Raw genomic sequence first — 12662 nt, 5'->3', positions numbered from 1 at the left:
AAACCAGGACGAAATGATGGAGAGGGACTGAAGCCACACAGCCCTGAGTGTGGAAAGGGATCGATTTATTTCAGAAGCAGGAAGGAGGCCAGTGTGGCTCAGGTGGAAGGAACGGGGGAGGTGTTTGCGGGGAGTCCCAGGCTCCTTAAGCGATAGGGGTGTCCCCCGCACACATTCTCCCAAAGTAGTACCTCTCTGAGATCACAGGACACAGAGAGAAGGTACAGATTTGTTTTCCTGAGCAAAATCTCAAGTCAGGGGTGCCTGGCAGGCTCAGCCAGTAGAGCCTGTGACTCTTGATCTCAGGGTTGTGAGTTCAAGCCCCATGCTGGGCATAAATATTACTTAAAAATAAAATCTTAAAGGGGCGCCTGGGTGGCTCAGTTGGTTAAGTGACTGCCTTCAGCTCATGATCCTGGAGTCCCAGGATCGAGTCCCACATGGGGCTCCCTGCTCGGTGGGGAGTTTGCTTCTCCCTCTGACCCTCTCCCCTCTCATGTGTTCTCTCTCTCTCTCTCTCATTCTCTCTCTCTCAAATAAATAAATAAAATATTTAAAAATCAAATCAAATCAAATCTTAAAAATACATCTTAATTCGGTATAAAAGCTCAGAGACTCCTACGTACCAGTCACTTCAGCTTAAAACAGAATTCGGTCTTGTATTTTCTAGACCCTAAGCCCAGTGCTGCATCGGCTTGGGCTGTGTCTCCTCACCTGTTCGCCCCTCCCCCTCCACATCTCCCTGTGCTGTGTGAGCCCCAAGACATACCCCTGTGGGCAGCTGTCCCATTCACCCCCTCTGCAGCCCACCCTTCAGCAGCTGTTTCTGTCTAAGGAAGAGTAAAGACTATTTAAAGGAATATGGGGTGGGGGGGGGCAAAGGGAACAGAGGAGGCCTAGTCTGGGCTCTGGATGGGCAGGCGAGGCCAGAGGGCTGGTGACCATCTTCCACATGGGCCTGCAAATGGTTTTCGGAGTCACCAGGGCCAGGCGAGTACATTGGGAAGAAAGGTGGCCACAGGATGGATACCGCCGGGGTCAGGGCAGGAAAGACAGGCTGTGATTGAAAGGTGCCACCTGTCAGATCTTCACGGGAAATCTGAGCCTCCTAGGCCAAGGGAAAATGTTGTACCAACAGGGCGGTAAACAATGCTCTTCTTCGGCTGAAGGCTCTTGAAGTGGGGGTGGGGGGGTGGAAGGGGGGGGAAGGGGGAGGCGGGCAGACAGAAGAGCTGGGGGCTAGAGGCCACTGGCTGGGGTAAAGGCAGCCGGGAGTGAGGCCGCTCAGCTGGAGGAAGGAGACAACTCCAAGCCCCCAGGCAGAGGCCCTACAGGTAGGAGAAGCCCCGGGCCCCTTTCTAAGTGCTGCCCTCCAGCTGCCAACCCCTCTCCCACCTTCCAAAGGCCAGAGCCTCCATGCAGAGCCCCAGAGTTGGAGAAATCCAGGCTCTTTGCTAATTCTCTCCACCTCTCTGTCAACTCTCTTTGGATGCCAGAGGTCAGGGACCCAGCCCTAGGGTGTTGGGCAACTCGAGATCACCTACAGAGTAGCCTGCAGGTGGCCATCCCCCAGGAGGTCTGGTCGGGGTGGGAGGCAGACTCTCTAAGCAGTTGAGAGTGGCTTCTTCAAGGCGGGGTCACTGGCTGGGATGGGGGACGGCGGCAGCCTCAGGACCACCAGAAGACAGACTGTGTGTCAGGGGCCCGGGGAGGTTTTAACAGAAGGATCAAGTGTCGTCTACACTCTCTGGGGCTTGGAACTCGAGCTCCTGGGTTCTTTTTCTCCCAGCCAGCCAAGAGAAACAAGGAGAGGGAAGGAGTGCAGTCCGCAGTGCTGCTCTGGATACAAAACAGGGTGCCCATAGGCTTGCTGGGGAGGAAGGGGGAGGGGAGGTGGAGAGGGAGGGAGGTGGGGAGGAAAGGGCTAGAGCCTCGGAAGGGACACTGGCTGAGGAGCTAGTGGGAGCAGCATCTTTGATACAAGCGCCTGACCGGTTGTCAGGAGACCCGGAGTCTAGGTTTGGTTGGGCCCTTTCATTGTCCTGTGACCTTACCTAAGGGACTTCAAATTCCTAATCTGTAAAATGGGGCCCGGTAACACTGATTGCAAAGGGCCAGAGCGAGGAATGAGTGAGGTCCTGCAGGGCACCGCGGGGTAAGCAGGAAACCTGCTAGAGAATCGTCAGTGTTGGGGTGGGTGATGCCACCCCGGCTGCTCACATTCTGGGGTTCTTCACTCCTTATCTATTTATGACAAGCTTGGGGGTGTGTGGAAAGCTGAGGTGATGAACACGCAGGATGGCAGAGGGGTGTGTGTGTGTGTGTGTGTGTGTGCGCGTGCATGCACCTGCCCTTCCTTCCCTCCCACCCCCACCCCCCAACAGTGTGCAGCATGTAGCCGAAGGGAAGGATGGCGACGGTGCTCTGCTAAGTCTTAGCCAAGCACCACCGCACCTTGAGGTATCAAAGGGGCTTGTTGTCATCTTACTGCCATTCAGTCCTCTTTGCCTTGTCTTTGCCCTCATGGTTGGGTCAGGGCCAACATTAACGGGCAGAGGCCAACCTACAACCACAGAAGCTGCTCTGTACTGAGGGCCCCCTTCAGGGCCCCTGGCTGGCTCAGCCGCAGAGCATGCTACAGTAAAGTCCCGAGTGCCCCCTTCATGCCAGGCACACCTCAAACGACTTTCTATGCATTGGCTTCCTTAACCTTCTAGCACCCTACAGGGTGGTTTTTACCTCTACACATCACAACACAGGGAGGGCAGGTAGCTTGCTCAAGATCACACAATTAGCAAACAGTGGGAAGACTCCAGAACTGATGATTTTCACCACTGCTCCACGGAGTTTGGGGTTGTGTGGATCATTTAGGCCAGCATCTGTCGTACTTGCTTCTGGGAAACAGGGCATTGCTCAAGATGGCGGTAGGTGCGTCTCAGGAAAAGCAAAGCAAAAAGAAAAGAAAGCAAGAAAAAATAAATCCATGGTCGAATAAGTTTGGGGAGCAGTGAGTTAAATAAAGCTAAGCAAAGTTAAGATTTCTTTACTATGGAGTCTCTAAAATCCCCTTCTGTGCTAATGAAGTTATGTATCTCTAAAACGGTAAAGAGGAGGCCGTTTCTCGAACAGCCTCAGCCAGAGAATACATTTCCCCAACCCCAGCTCCTATTATGGTCTTAGGAGACGCTAGTTTTCCACAGGACAGTTTGGAAAATCTGATCTAGACCAATCCTGTCATTGTCAGTAGAAACTGAGGATTCGAGCAGCAAAGGGACCACTCAGGTCTCAGAGTGAGCGACTAAGAGATGGGGGTCGATCTGGCTCCCCGCTGATGTGCATTCCATCCCCGGCTGGTTAGCTCCCAGCTAATACATTGCTGGAGCTGCTGAACCATGAAGGGGCTCTGGCGGGAGGGGTGGAGTTGGAGGACAGTATGTGCATCTTTGCAAATCCCAGCCTGCTTCCCTGGAAACCGAAACCCAGGGACCCCAGGGACTCTGGACTGGGGACAGCAAGACCCGAGTGGATGGCAGGAACGGAGCCCTGTCACCAGTCTGCCTGTCTTCCTGCCTCTGTCCCAACTGCCCAGGTGCCCTGGGGACTGTCGCCCAGAATGATGGCACGGCAGAGGGCAGGAGGTATTTTTAGCTGGTGACAGGAGTACCTCCTCTTACTGCCTGAGTCATGCCCTGAACACTAATGGAGGATTGTTTTCTTTTTAAACAGACACCCAAGAAGGGCAGGGGGATGAAGGAGCTATTCCTGCTGTTCCCCCCAACCGGGCCCCCCGCCCACCTGTCTTTGTAGATCCTACTGTATATACAGTACTCGAATAGGAAAGCTCATGTCAAGGTATCATGACCTCCCTCCCCCCGCCCCATCCCTGGCAGTTGGAGGGTCAGATTTCTCTGGCAGAGGTTAGGGAGAGTACGTTTCTATTCTTCACCAAGATAAACTCTCCCACGTCTAGGCCCACCTTGTCTGAGAACCACTGGAAGAGCTATGAGAGAGCGGTGGCGGCTGGTGAAGCTGGAAGAGCCCCAGAGACCAGCTGGCCCAGGGTTTCCCGAATTTCAGGCATTTTTACGCCACCCCTGGGGATTTAGGCACATCTGTGCCACCTGAGTCCTGCTTTCCTGAATGCCTTCCTTTGAATTAACTTATTTTTAAATTCAACAAATTAAAAGAAAGTTTATATCATTATTGGAAATGGAAACTCAAGATCACTGGCCAGAAATAGAAAGTAACCGTAAAAAGAAATACAGTGGAAACAAAGCGGTACTGTTAGGTTCGATCTGGATACTCCTGCCTGTCCCGAGGCTAGCTACCACCTCCCTGAACAGGGGAGAAGAGCAACTGCTCCACAGGTGTTCCCCAAGGCCAGGATCCCGTTCTAACCATCTCACTGGCTTAATCGGAAAGAGACAAAATCCTTGAAGAGGCATTACATGACCTAATGTTCTTTAAAGCCCGAGCCACTGCCTGCAGAGGGCTGTTAGGTGAACACCATCCCAGGCCAAGTCAATGTGGCCCAACACCTCACCTTTGGGGAAGCAGCACTGGACCCCTTCATTTTACCGCAGGGAACGCGGATGCTCCTGTCACATGTCCAAGCAGTGGGGCCGTGGGGGACCCAGGACTGAGCAGCAGGCCTCCAGACTCCCAGGCCAGTGCTCGCTGAGGGCGGGGTCTTCACCTCACGCAGGAATGGGGCATGACATGACCAGGTCTGCTTGTCTCCACTTTCCAGAGATGGAGCAGAAGGAAGAAAAGCCCTCTGAGGATGGAACCACTATCTCCCCAACCCCAGAGGCCCCAGTGACGCAGGGAGGTGGAGCCTCTGCCGAAGAGGCCAAAGGTACAACCGAGACGAGCGTCAAAGAGGGGCCTCCGGATGCAGCGGGAAAGCAGGAAAGAGCCCCAGCCGAGGACAGCACGTCAGCTGAACTTCAGGGGGAAGCCAATGGGTTGGATGACGCCAAGGTGGAATCCAAAGCGGAGGCTGAACTTCACAAGGAGGACGGCAGGAAGGAAGAGGTCACAGAGGCTCCTCAAGAGATGACTGATGGGAAGGAAGAGACCCAACCTGACCCCAAGGCGGCTGAGGAAGCAGAAGGGACCACGCTGGCCTCTGAGAAGCAGCAAGCTGACGAGAAGGAGGCCAAGCCCCAATCTAGGGAGGAGGCCTGTGTGAATGATGAGGCCGAGGCTGAGCCCAAGCAGGCTGCTGGAGAGCAAGAGGCCAAGACTGGAGCCAGGGAGGCTGATGGGAAAGAGGAGGCCACGGTGGCCTCTCAGGAGAAGAGCAGCAAGACAGAGGAGCCCGTGGCTGAAGCCCAGAAGAAAGCCAGTGCCCCAGAGGTCAGGTCAGACCCTCAGACGAAGCCTGCTGTGGAAGGGGAGGCGGACTCTGAACCTCGGGAGGCTGACGTGAAGGAGGAGGCGGTGAGTGAGGCAAAGGAGAGGAGGGAGAAGACCCCCACAGTGTTCTGGAGTCCCCTGCACCCCAGGAAGTAAGCCCCCCACCCCTGGCTTTATTCCTTTGGGGAAGTCCAGTCTTCCCAATGACATCAAGAGCCTGGGGTGGGGGGATAGCCCCGTGGCCCCAGGTTGCCTTCCGGCTCTTCCTGAAGTCCTCACAAAGACTCAGGCAGGTGCTTGTGGGACCATGAGCCCACACAGATCATGTTCGTTCCAGGAGCCAGGTAGTCCCAAGGGAGAGCAAGACCAGGGTGTGGAGAGAGAGTCGGAGGAAGGAGCAGGAGTGATTCCCAGCTCCCCTGAGGAATGGCTCGAGAGCCCCACAGAGGAGGGCAGTGGCCTCCGCCCAGGTGAGTGAGTCCAGGGGCCCATGGGGTGCTGCGGGAGCTACCCTGAGGAGGTGTGCAGACAGCACGTCAAGGTAGCTCCAGCTTCCCTCCCTCTCTCCATTCCCTCCCTCCAGATGGGTTGGGTCCAGACACAGCAGCTTCCGGAGAGACCAGTCCTTCAGCCAGGTAATGTCAGATTCGGGGGCCCCCGTTCCAACTCCCTCTACTACACTCTCCCTTCCAAGTCTACCATCGCCTGGGCCTGGGTCTCCCTGGCGCCTGATCTAGAGATATTCCAGGATTCCTGGCTTTCAGCCCCCTACCCCAGGGCAGAGCCCAGGAAACCAAAGGAGCCAGAGGCTGGGAGCAAAGGGACCACTCCCACTCCACCACTAAAGCCTCCTCCTCAGCGTCCTTGGCAGATCTTCACGGGGCTCCTCATCTTGTCCCTCAGCACGTTTCCGTGGCATCAACCCTGCCCACGGAGTGTGAGCAGAAAGCCCGAGTTCAGACAATGACTCTGCCACTTACCAACTGTGTGGCCTTGTCTGTGTCACTGTTCTCTTCTATGAAGTGGGCCCCGTAATCAATACCTACCTCATAGCGTGAGGCTAACATGGCATAAAATGTATAAAGCATGTGGGGCGCCTGGCTGGCTCAGTAGGTAGAGCACGCAACTCTTGATCTCAGGGTCGTGAGTTTGAGCCCCACGCTGGGCATAGAGATTACTTTTATAAAAAACAGTATAGGGGCGCCTGGGTGGCTCAGTCGTTAAGCATCCGCCTTCGGCTCAGGTCATGATCCCAGGGTCCTGGGATCGAGTCCCACATCGGGCTCCCTCCTCGGGGGGAGGCCTGCTTCTCCCTCTCCCACTCCCCCTGCTTGTGTTCCTGCTCTCACTATCTCTGTCTCTGTCAAATAAATAAATAAAATCTTTAAAAAAATAAAAAATAAAAAACAGTATAGAGCCCTGAGCCCAGTGCCTGGTACCCGGCGGGTGCTGGATAAAGCGAGAGCTTTCTTCTTGCCAGTGTATAACTTGACTCATTGGAGGAATCATCCTTTGTCTTGACCTGAGTGAGATTCACCTCCGTGCCACTTTCTTAGGGAAAGGTAGTGGGTACATGTTCACTCGGGCCGTTATGGGACAGGCTCAGTTGGGTGCTCTCCACTCCCCTTCTTTCTCGAGCCCTTAGAGCCACCGTGTCAGGTAGCTCTTCTTGTCCCCAGTTTCCAGATGAAGAGGCTGAGGCTCAGAGAAATGACACGACAGTCCCAAGATCACACAGCAAATAAGAGGCAAAGCCAGGATTCAAACTCAGGTCAGACCTCAGACTTGTCTTAGCTCTCCCCACACATCTCACCAGACCACACACTCCCCAAAGTTAGACTGAGCCTCGTTATTCCGCCTTGATCCCCTCCCAGTGCTGGGCACAGAGGAGAGGTGTGCCGGGAGTGGGGGCCACAACTTCATATGCCTCTTTTGACTGCAGGGAGCTCCCCCCAGCCGGCCCCCTGCCTCCTGCCCCCTCCTTGTGCCCTGGAGGGGCTGGTCCCAGCCCTTCTCACACTGCTCTGAACCTTCTCCATAGTGAGTCTTCACCCAGCGAGATGCCCCAGAGTCCCACAGAGCCCCCTCCCTCCCAGAAGAAGAAAGAGAAGGCACCAGAGCACAGGGTGACAGCCCCTGCCCGGCCGCGGGGGCCGCGGGGGCCCCGGGCACAGAACCGCAAAGCCATCGTGGACAAGTTTGGCGGGTACAGTGCAGGCTGGGCTGGGCTTTCCGCGGAACGGTCGCTTCGTGGGGAGGCCTGAGGGCGTGGGGACTGCCCGGGCCCAGGTGGGAGGACTGCTGTCTGGGGCCGGGGCTCCTCCCCGATGGGGCGTCCTGTGGCCTCTCGCCTCTCTGGCTGGGCCTTCTCCATGCCTCCCCTTGCAGGGCAGCGTCGGGCCCCACGGCCCTGTTCCGAAACACGAAGGCAGCCGGGGCAGCCATCGGCGGCGTCAAGAACATGCTCCTGGAGTGGTGCCGGGCCATGACCAGAAACTACGAGGTGGGCGGGGAGCAGGGGCCGTGTGGGGCAGGGGACCCTTCCCCCGGGCGGCAGGTGGCGCAGAGCCCGAGGGGCTCACCGAGGCCTGCTCTGGGCCCCCGCTCACTGGCAGCACGTGGACATCCAGAACTTCTCCTCAAGCTGGAGCAGCGGCATGGCCTTCTGCGCGCTCATCCACAAGTTCTTCCCGGACGCCTTTGACTACGCTGAGCTGCAGCCCACGCAGCGCCGGCACAACTTCACCCTGGCCTTCTCCACAGCTGAGTAAGCCGCAGGGGCGGACCGCAGTCCCGGGGCGGGGGCGGGGCGGGGGCGGGGCTGCGCACGCGCGCTGGATTCACACGGGGCAGGGAGCGCGCTGGTGGTTCGGCCGCACGGCCACGCATCCGACAGACGCTTTTCGATCGCCAGGAGCTGTGTCAGGACACAGCCGTGGGTGAACCGGGCAGAACGCCCGCTTGCCGTGGCTTAGAGTCTAAAGGGCGAGACGGATCATAAGCTCAGCCCTCCGTGTGAAATGTAACGGGGCGCAGGGGGCCGTGCCCTAAAGAGAACGCAGGCAGGGCAAGCCGTAGAAGAGCCCCAGGCCTGCCGTTTTAGACACGGTGGGCCCCGAGATTCGGGGCCACAGTCTGACTCTGCCATTTCCTAGCGGTGTGATCTCGAGCCTTCACGTCCTGATTTCTAAAATGGGCACGTTTCCTCTTCTGCAGGGCTACTGCGAGAATTAAGTAAATAATTAGGTGAAGTCTCTAGCAGTGCCTAACCCAGAGCAAACCCTCCAAAAAAGAATCTGAGCTGTTGTTCCTATACGATGATGGATGATAGCACAGTTTTTACAATAATTACTCATCACTTTGGAATCTGGAGGGGGATTTCTTGCTGAGGCTCACACGGCTGGATGCCAGGGGTGGTGGTGGTGGGATGGAGAAAGGGGTACTGGAAAAGCAGGAGGAGTGTGAGGAACAGTGTGGCCCAAGAAGAACCTGAGAGGCAAAAAACGTGCTGCTAAGTGGTGGTGTGAGGGGAGGTGCTCCCATCACCAAAGTACCAGAGCCGGCCCCCGCCGGAGGCCTCTGTCTCTACCTACCTGGGAAGCCCGAATGCACCCTGATGGCCTTAGGGCTCCCAAGGAGCACAAGCCAGGAGCACCTCTTCTTTCCAGCCCCAGGGAGAGGCTTCTGAGCCATCCGATAGAAATGGATTATGCAGAGGATGTTGCCAGTGAGGTCAACTCTGAGGCCCCAGAATGGACAGATGAGGGCACCTCCAAAGCCTCGGGACAGGGAGGGAGTCCCTGGGGATGTCAGCAACACTTGGGGCTGGAACGCTGAGCCCTCTGGTCTAGCCCAGGCCTGGCCACCAACCCACAGGGAAGCCTGGGGCAGCACCATACCCCTCTCTTGCCCTGCGTGTCCCCCGGGGGCAAAAGGGGAAAATGGATGTGGAGCTGTGCTTTGCAAATGGGTTTTTCTTTTTTCAGCAGATCCCTCAAACAAAATATTAAGTGAATGCCCGACATATAAACCAGATTACAGGGGGACCTTTTTATTTTTTATTTTTTTTAAACTTTCATTGAACTAAATAACACTTTTCTTATGAAATGTACATATTGCTTCAAAACACTAGCTCATTCCTAGAGGTTGACCTTCGTGGCTGTAACTTGTATGTAGTGAAACTGGTACAGAAGGCCCAAAGCGTGTCCTAACCCAAATGATAATTGCCCGTAGCCTGGATGACGTTGGATAAAGTGACCCGCTAAGAGGAATCATTACAACCCACTGGCCTCTAGGTTATTTGAGCGTATCACTCTTCTCAGCCACCTGCTCATGGTTATGACCTAGAGTTTTTGCCAGTAATTGTACCACCTTCAAAATCTTGGTTTCAGACATTGAGCACTCTCTCCCTGTCCCCACCCCTCACCTCTCTAACTCACTTAGGTTAGCAGCCCCACTCCAAGAGATTTTTAACCCCGTGGGGACTTCTAATCCAGTAACCTCACCATTTTCCACTTTTGGTCAGCTTCCTTATGTCTCCACTCCCCAGCTTTGAGTTCATGGTCTATCAGTGTCATCACTCACAAGGGGACCCTTCTAGGCTGGGAGGGGTTCCTGGAACACACCAGCTCCCCACCCAACACCCTTCCCAAGATGCTCCCTGAGGCACGTGTACGGGGCCCTAGGGCACCAAGGATGCAATTTGAGAACCACCAGACTTGATATTCCAGAAGACCCCTTCCAGTTTCACGTTTTCCTGCCGAGGGATGGAGTGAGCGCCCTGGGGTGGGAAGCTGAGGGGGTCAGGAGTACCAGGTCCTGCTCTGGGTTCAGAAGCACCTTTAATGATGATGACAAGCCCCATGAATTGAGGGTGATTAGGTGCCGGGCGTCCTGCTAAGAGCTTTCCTTAGATCATCTCATTCTATGCTCTTAGCCATCTTAGAGGGCGGATGAGTAGTGAGGTCCCTCGACGTCCTAGGTTCATACAGGAGGTCCTGGCAGAGCCGTGACATAGATGTGAAGCTCCCAGTCGAGACTGAGAGCTGTGAGTGAACGCCAGGAACCAAGTGTGCCTGGCCCGCAGGACACAGATCATTGTCCTCCTGCACCTGCCTTGCCTCAGTTCCAAGCCAGGCAGAGCCGGGGGCCTGGGGGGGGGGGGGGAGTTGAATAATCAGGTGACGAGGACTGGGCTGCCAGGAGACATCAGGCAGCAGTGAAAAGGGAAGGCTGTTGGTAGGGATGCGTGGGGCCACAGGATGGAGGAGCTGACCTGCAGAATTCGAATCTTGCCACACACACACCCCACCCCACCCCGGCCTTAGCTCTGTGACTCTTGGCAGCTGACTTCCCTTCTCTTTGGGTTTGGTGTGAAGATTAAGTGTGCGAAGTAAGGAGGCTCCTGCCCCAGCCATCACCTCCCACTGCCCCTGTTCTAGAACTCACCTGATTCCCATGGAATCCTGGGACGTGGGGGAACAGCCAGTGCTCGCCCCGCCCCCATCAGCTGTGCTCCCAGAGGAGCCCAGTCCCACCGCCCCTCAGGCCCAGTGGGAATGAAGCTTCTCCTGTGTAGGGGGACAGCACCCTGACCCACCCCCAGGAACGGAAGTCACCACACTGGTGACAGGGAGCATGTCCCGTTCTTGGCAATCCTCCAGACTGTGCCCCTCCCCCGGCTCTCAGGCCAGTCCGGCTTGGGTTTCAGCCCAGCTGTCTCTGCCCCAAGAGAGGGTTTCCACTGGGAGCCTGGATCCTCCCTCTGCCAGCACCATGGCAGTCTGACGGGCTGGGACTGCCGAGACCCAGCTTCAGGGCAAGGATGCCACAGGCAAGCCTGGGATTGAGCCCCAGCTGTGTAACTCACTCTGACCCAGAGGACATACATGGGCTTTGGGATCAGACCAAGCTGCGTTTGAGTTTGGACTGTCAGGGGCTCAGTGACCTCATCTGTACAATGGGTTGGTCGGCCTAGATGACCTCTCAGCTCCAACATACACAATTCTCTGGGTTTCACCCTGGCTGGGCTGCGCCCCTCCCCCTGGCCCCCGCATCCTTCAGCTTTGGCTCTGCCCCTCAGGAAACTGGCCGACTGCGCCCAGCTGCTGGAGGTGGACGACATGGTGCGCTTGGCGGTGCCTGACTCCAAGTGCGTCTACACCTACATCCAGGAGCTGTACCGCAGCCTTGTGCAGAAGGGGCTGGTGAAGACCAAGAAGAAATGAGGAGCGGACCGGCCCTGTGGGTGGAGGTGGGCAGAGCTGGGGCTTGAGCCAGGGCAGGTGGCACCAGTCTTAAATGCATTAAAAGTACTTTTATAAAATCCTGTCTAGCCCCTCAGTGCACTCTCCATACCGCCCCCCCCCCCACCCCCGGGAACCTCACTCCCTCTGGAATAATAAACCCCGGCCCCCAGGGTTCCTCCCCTGACACGATCTTCTCAACAACCAAGATGGTCATTTGGGAAAGGACAGTGGCCTGGGCGCCACCCAGCCTCCCACAACCCCCCCCCCCCCCGCCCCGCTCCCCACCCCCCCCGCGGCTACGCAGCTGTGTGACCTTGGGCCAGTGAGTTAATCTCTCTGAGCCTCAGCTTCCCGTCTGAACAGGGATAACAGGAGTTCAAACGTGATGGAGGTGTTGTGAGGGTTGAATGAGATAATGAAACGAGCAAACAGCCTTGCCTGGTGCCTGTCACTTAAGTGTTCCCTAAATGAGGCCAAAAGTAAATGCATTCGTACATTTCGAGCCATTGGTGGTGCTTTTCCTGATTCTCTTCCCTCCTTCCACACTTGTCCCAGATTAGGTGCTGGGATAGAAGATTCTCTGGGAACCTCAAGCTATGTCAGCAGGGCCTGGGGTGATACCCTGCACTCTGTCTCTTACAAGCAGCGGCCTTCCAGAAGCTTAGACCGACACTCCCTGAAGGCCCTTCCTTCGGGTTAAGTTAATCCCTCTGTTTGGGCTGAAGTTCTGGCTTGCTTTTGCTTTTCCATTGTTCGTTGGAGATGCTCCCCTGAGCTGCTTATAATTTCCTGCTAACAGGCCTGTCTGCCTTTATCAGCCACTCGGAGCACGTGTGCTGACAAGAACAGCTCATGAGAAACACGGAAAAGAAAACCAGCCAGCTTGGTGCTGCGGCCGAAGGTGTGGATGCTGCCCTGACTGGCAGGGCAGACCCGGCCATCCACCGAAGCACTCTGTGCCTCAGTTGCCTCATCTGTAAAATGGGGGTGCTCCCCCTGTGGATGGGTTGACAGCCTAGTCCCTCATGGCCAGTTTTCCCCACAGCGTTTGGG

General features: G+C 56.2%; 1 protein-coding gene across 4 annotated transcripts; it reads left to right on the top strand.

The window, feature by feature from the left end:
- Window positions 1-1221: 1221 nt before the first annotated feature.
- Window positions 1222-12274, top strand: SMTNL1 (smoothelin like 1). Of its 4 annotated transcripts, none has more exons than XM_064576405.1 (9): window positions 1222-1334; window positions 4751-5445; window positions 5699-5831; window positions 5945-5996; window positions 7403-7567; window positions 7750-7864; window positions 7977-8128; window positions 11444-11614; window positions 12170-12274. In XM_064576405.1, the coding sequence occupies exons 2-8, from the start codon at window positions 4753-4755 to the stop codon at window positions 11586-11588; spliced, it is 1455 nt and encodes a 484-aa protein (XP_064432475.1). In that variant the 5' UTR covers window positions 1222-1334; window positions 4751-4752; the 3' UTR covers window positions 11589-11614; window positions 12170-12274. The 4 variants fall into 4 exon arrangements, with proteins under 4 accessions (XP_064432475.1, XP_064432473.1, XP_045749584.1 ...); XM_064576403.1 differs by having other exon boundaries at window positions 12165-12268; XM_045893631.3 differs by lacking the exon at window positions 12170-12274 and adding an exon at window positions 3727-3852 and having other exon boundaries at window positions 1245-1334; window positions 11444-11686.
- The last annotated feature ends 388 nt before the right edge of the window (window positions 12275-12662 follow it).

The sequence above is a fragment of the Mirounga angustirostris genome, unplaced genomic scaffold (genome assembly GCF_029215605.1).
Source record: "Mirounga angustirostris isolate CCGP_5_RB_7025 unplaced genomic scaffold, mMirAng1.0.hap1 SCAF_13, whole genome shotgun sequence".
NCBI lineage: Eukaryota > Metazoa > Chordata > Mammalia > Carnivora > Phocidae > Mirounga > Mirounga angustirostris.
The sequence above is the reverse complement of the archived record's forward strand: the minus strand, read 5'-3'. Positions and strand labels throughout refer to the sequence as shown.

What these genes read in the sequence shown, in the direction of transcription:
- SMTNL1 (XM_064576405.1), top strand. Translation starts at nt 4,753, where the DNA reads ATGGAGCAGAAGGAAGAAAAGCCCTCTGAGGATGGAACCACTATCTCC. An exon ending in GAGACCAGTCCTTCAGCCAG is followed by an intron (nt 5,997 to 7,402) that starts GTAATGTCAGAT and finishes CCTTCTCCATAG; the next exon opens with TGAGTCTTCACCCAGCGAGA. An exon ending in ATCGTGGACAAGTTTGGCGG is followed by an intron (nt 7,568 to 7,749) that starts GTACAGTGCAGG and finishes CTCCCCTTGCAG; the next exon opens with GGCAGCGTCGGGCCCCACGG.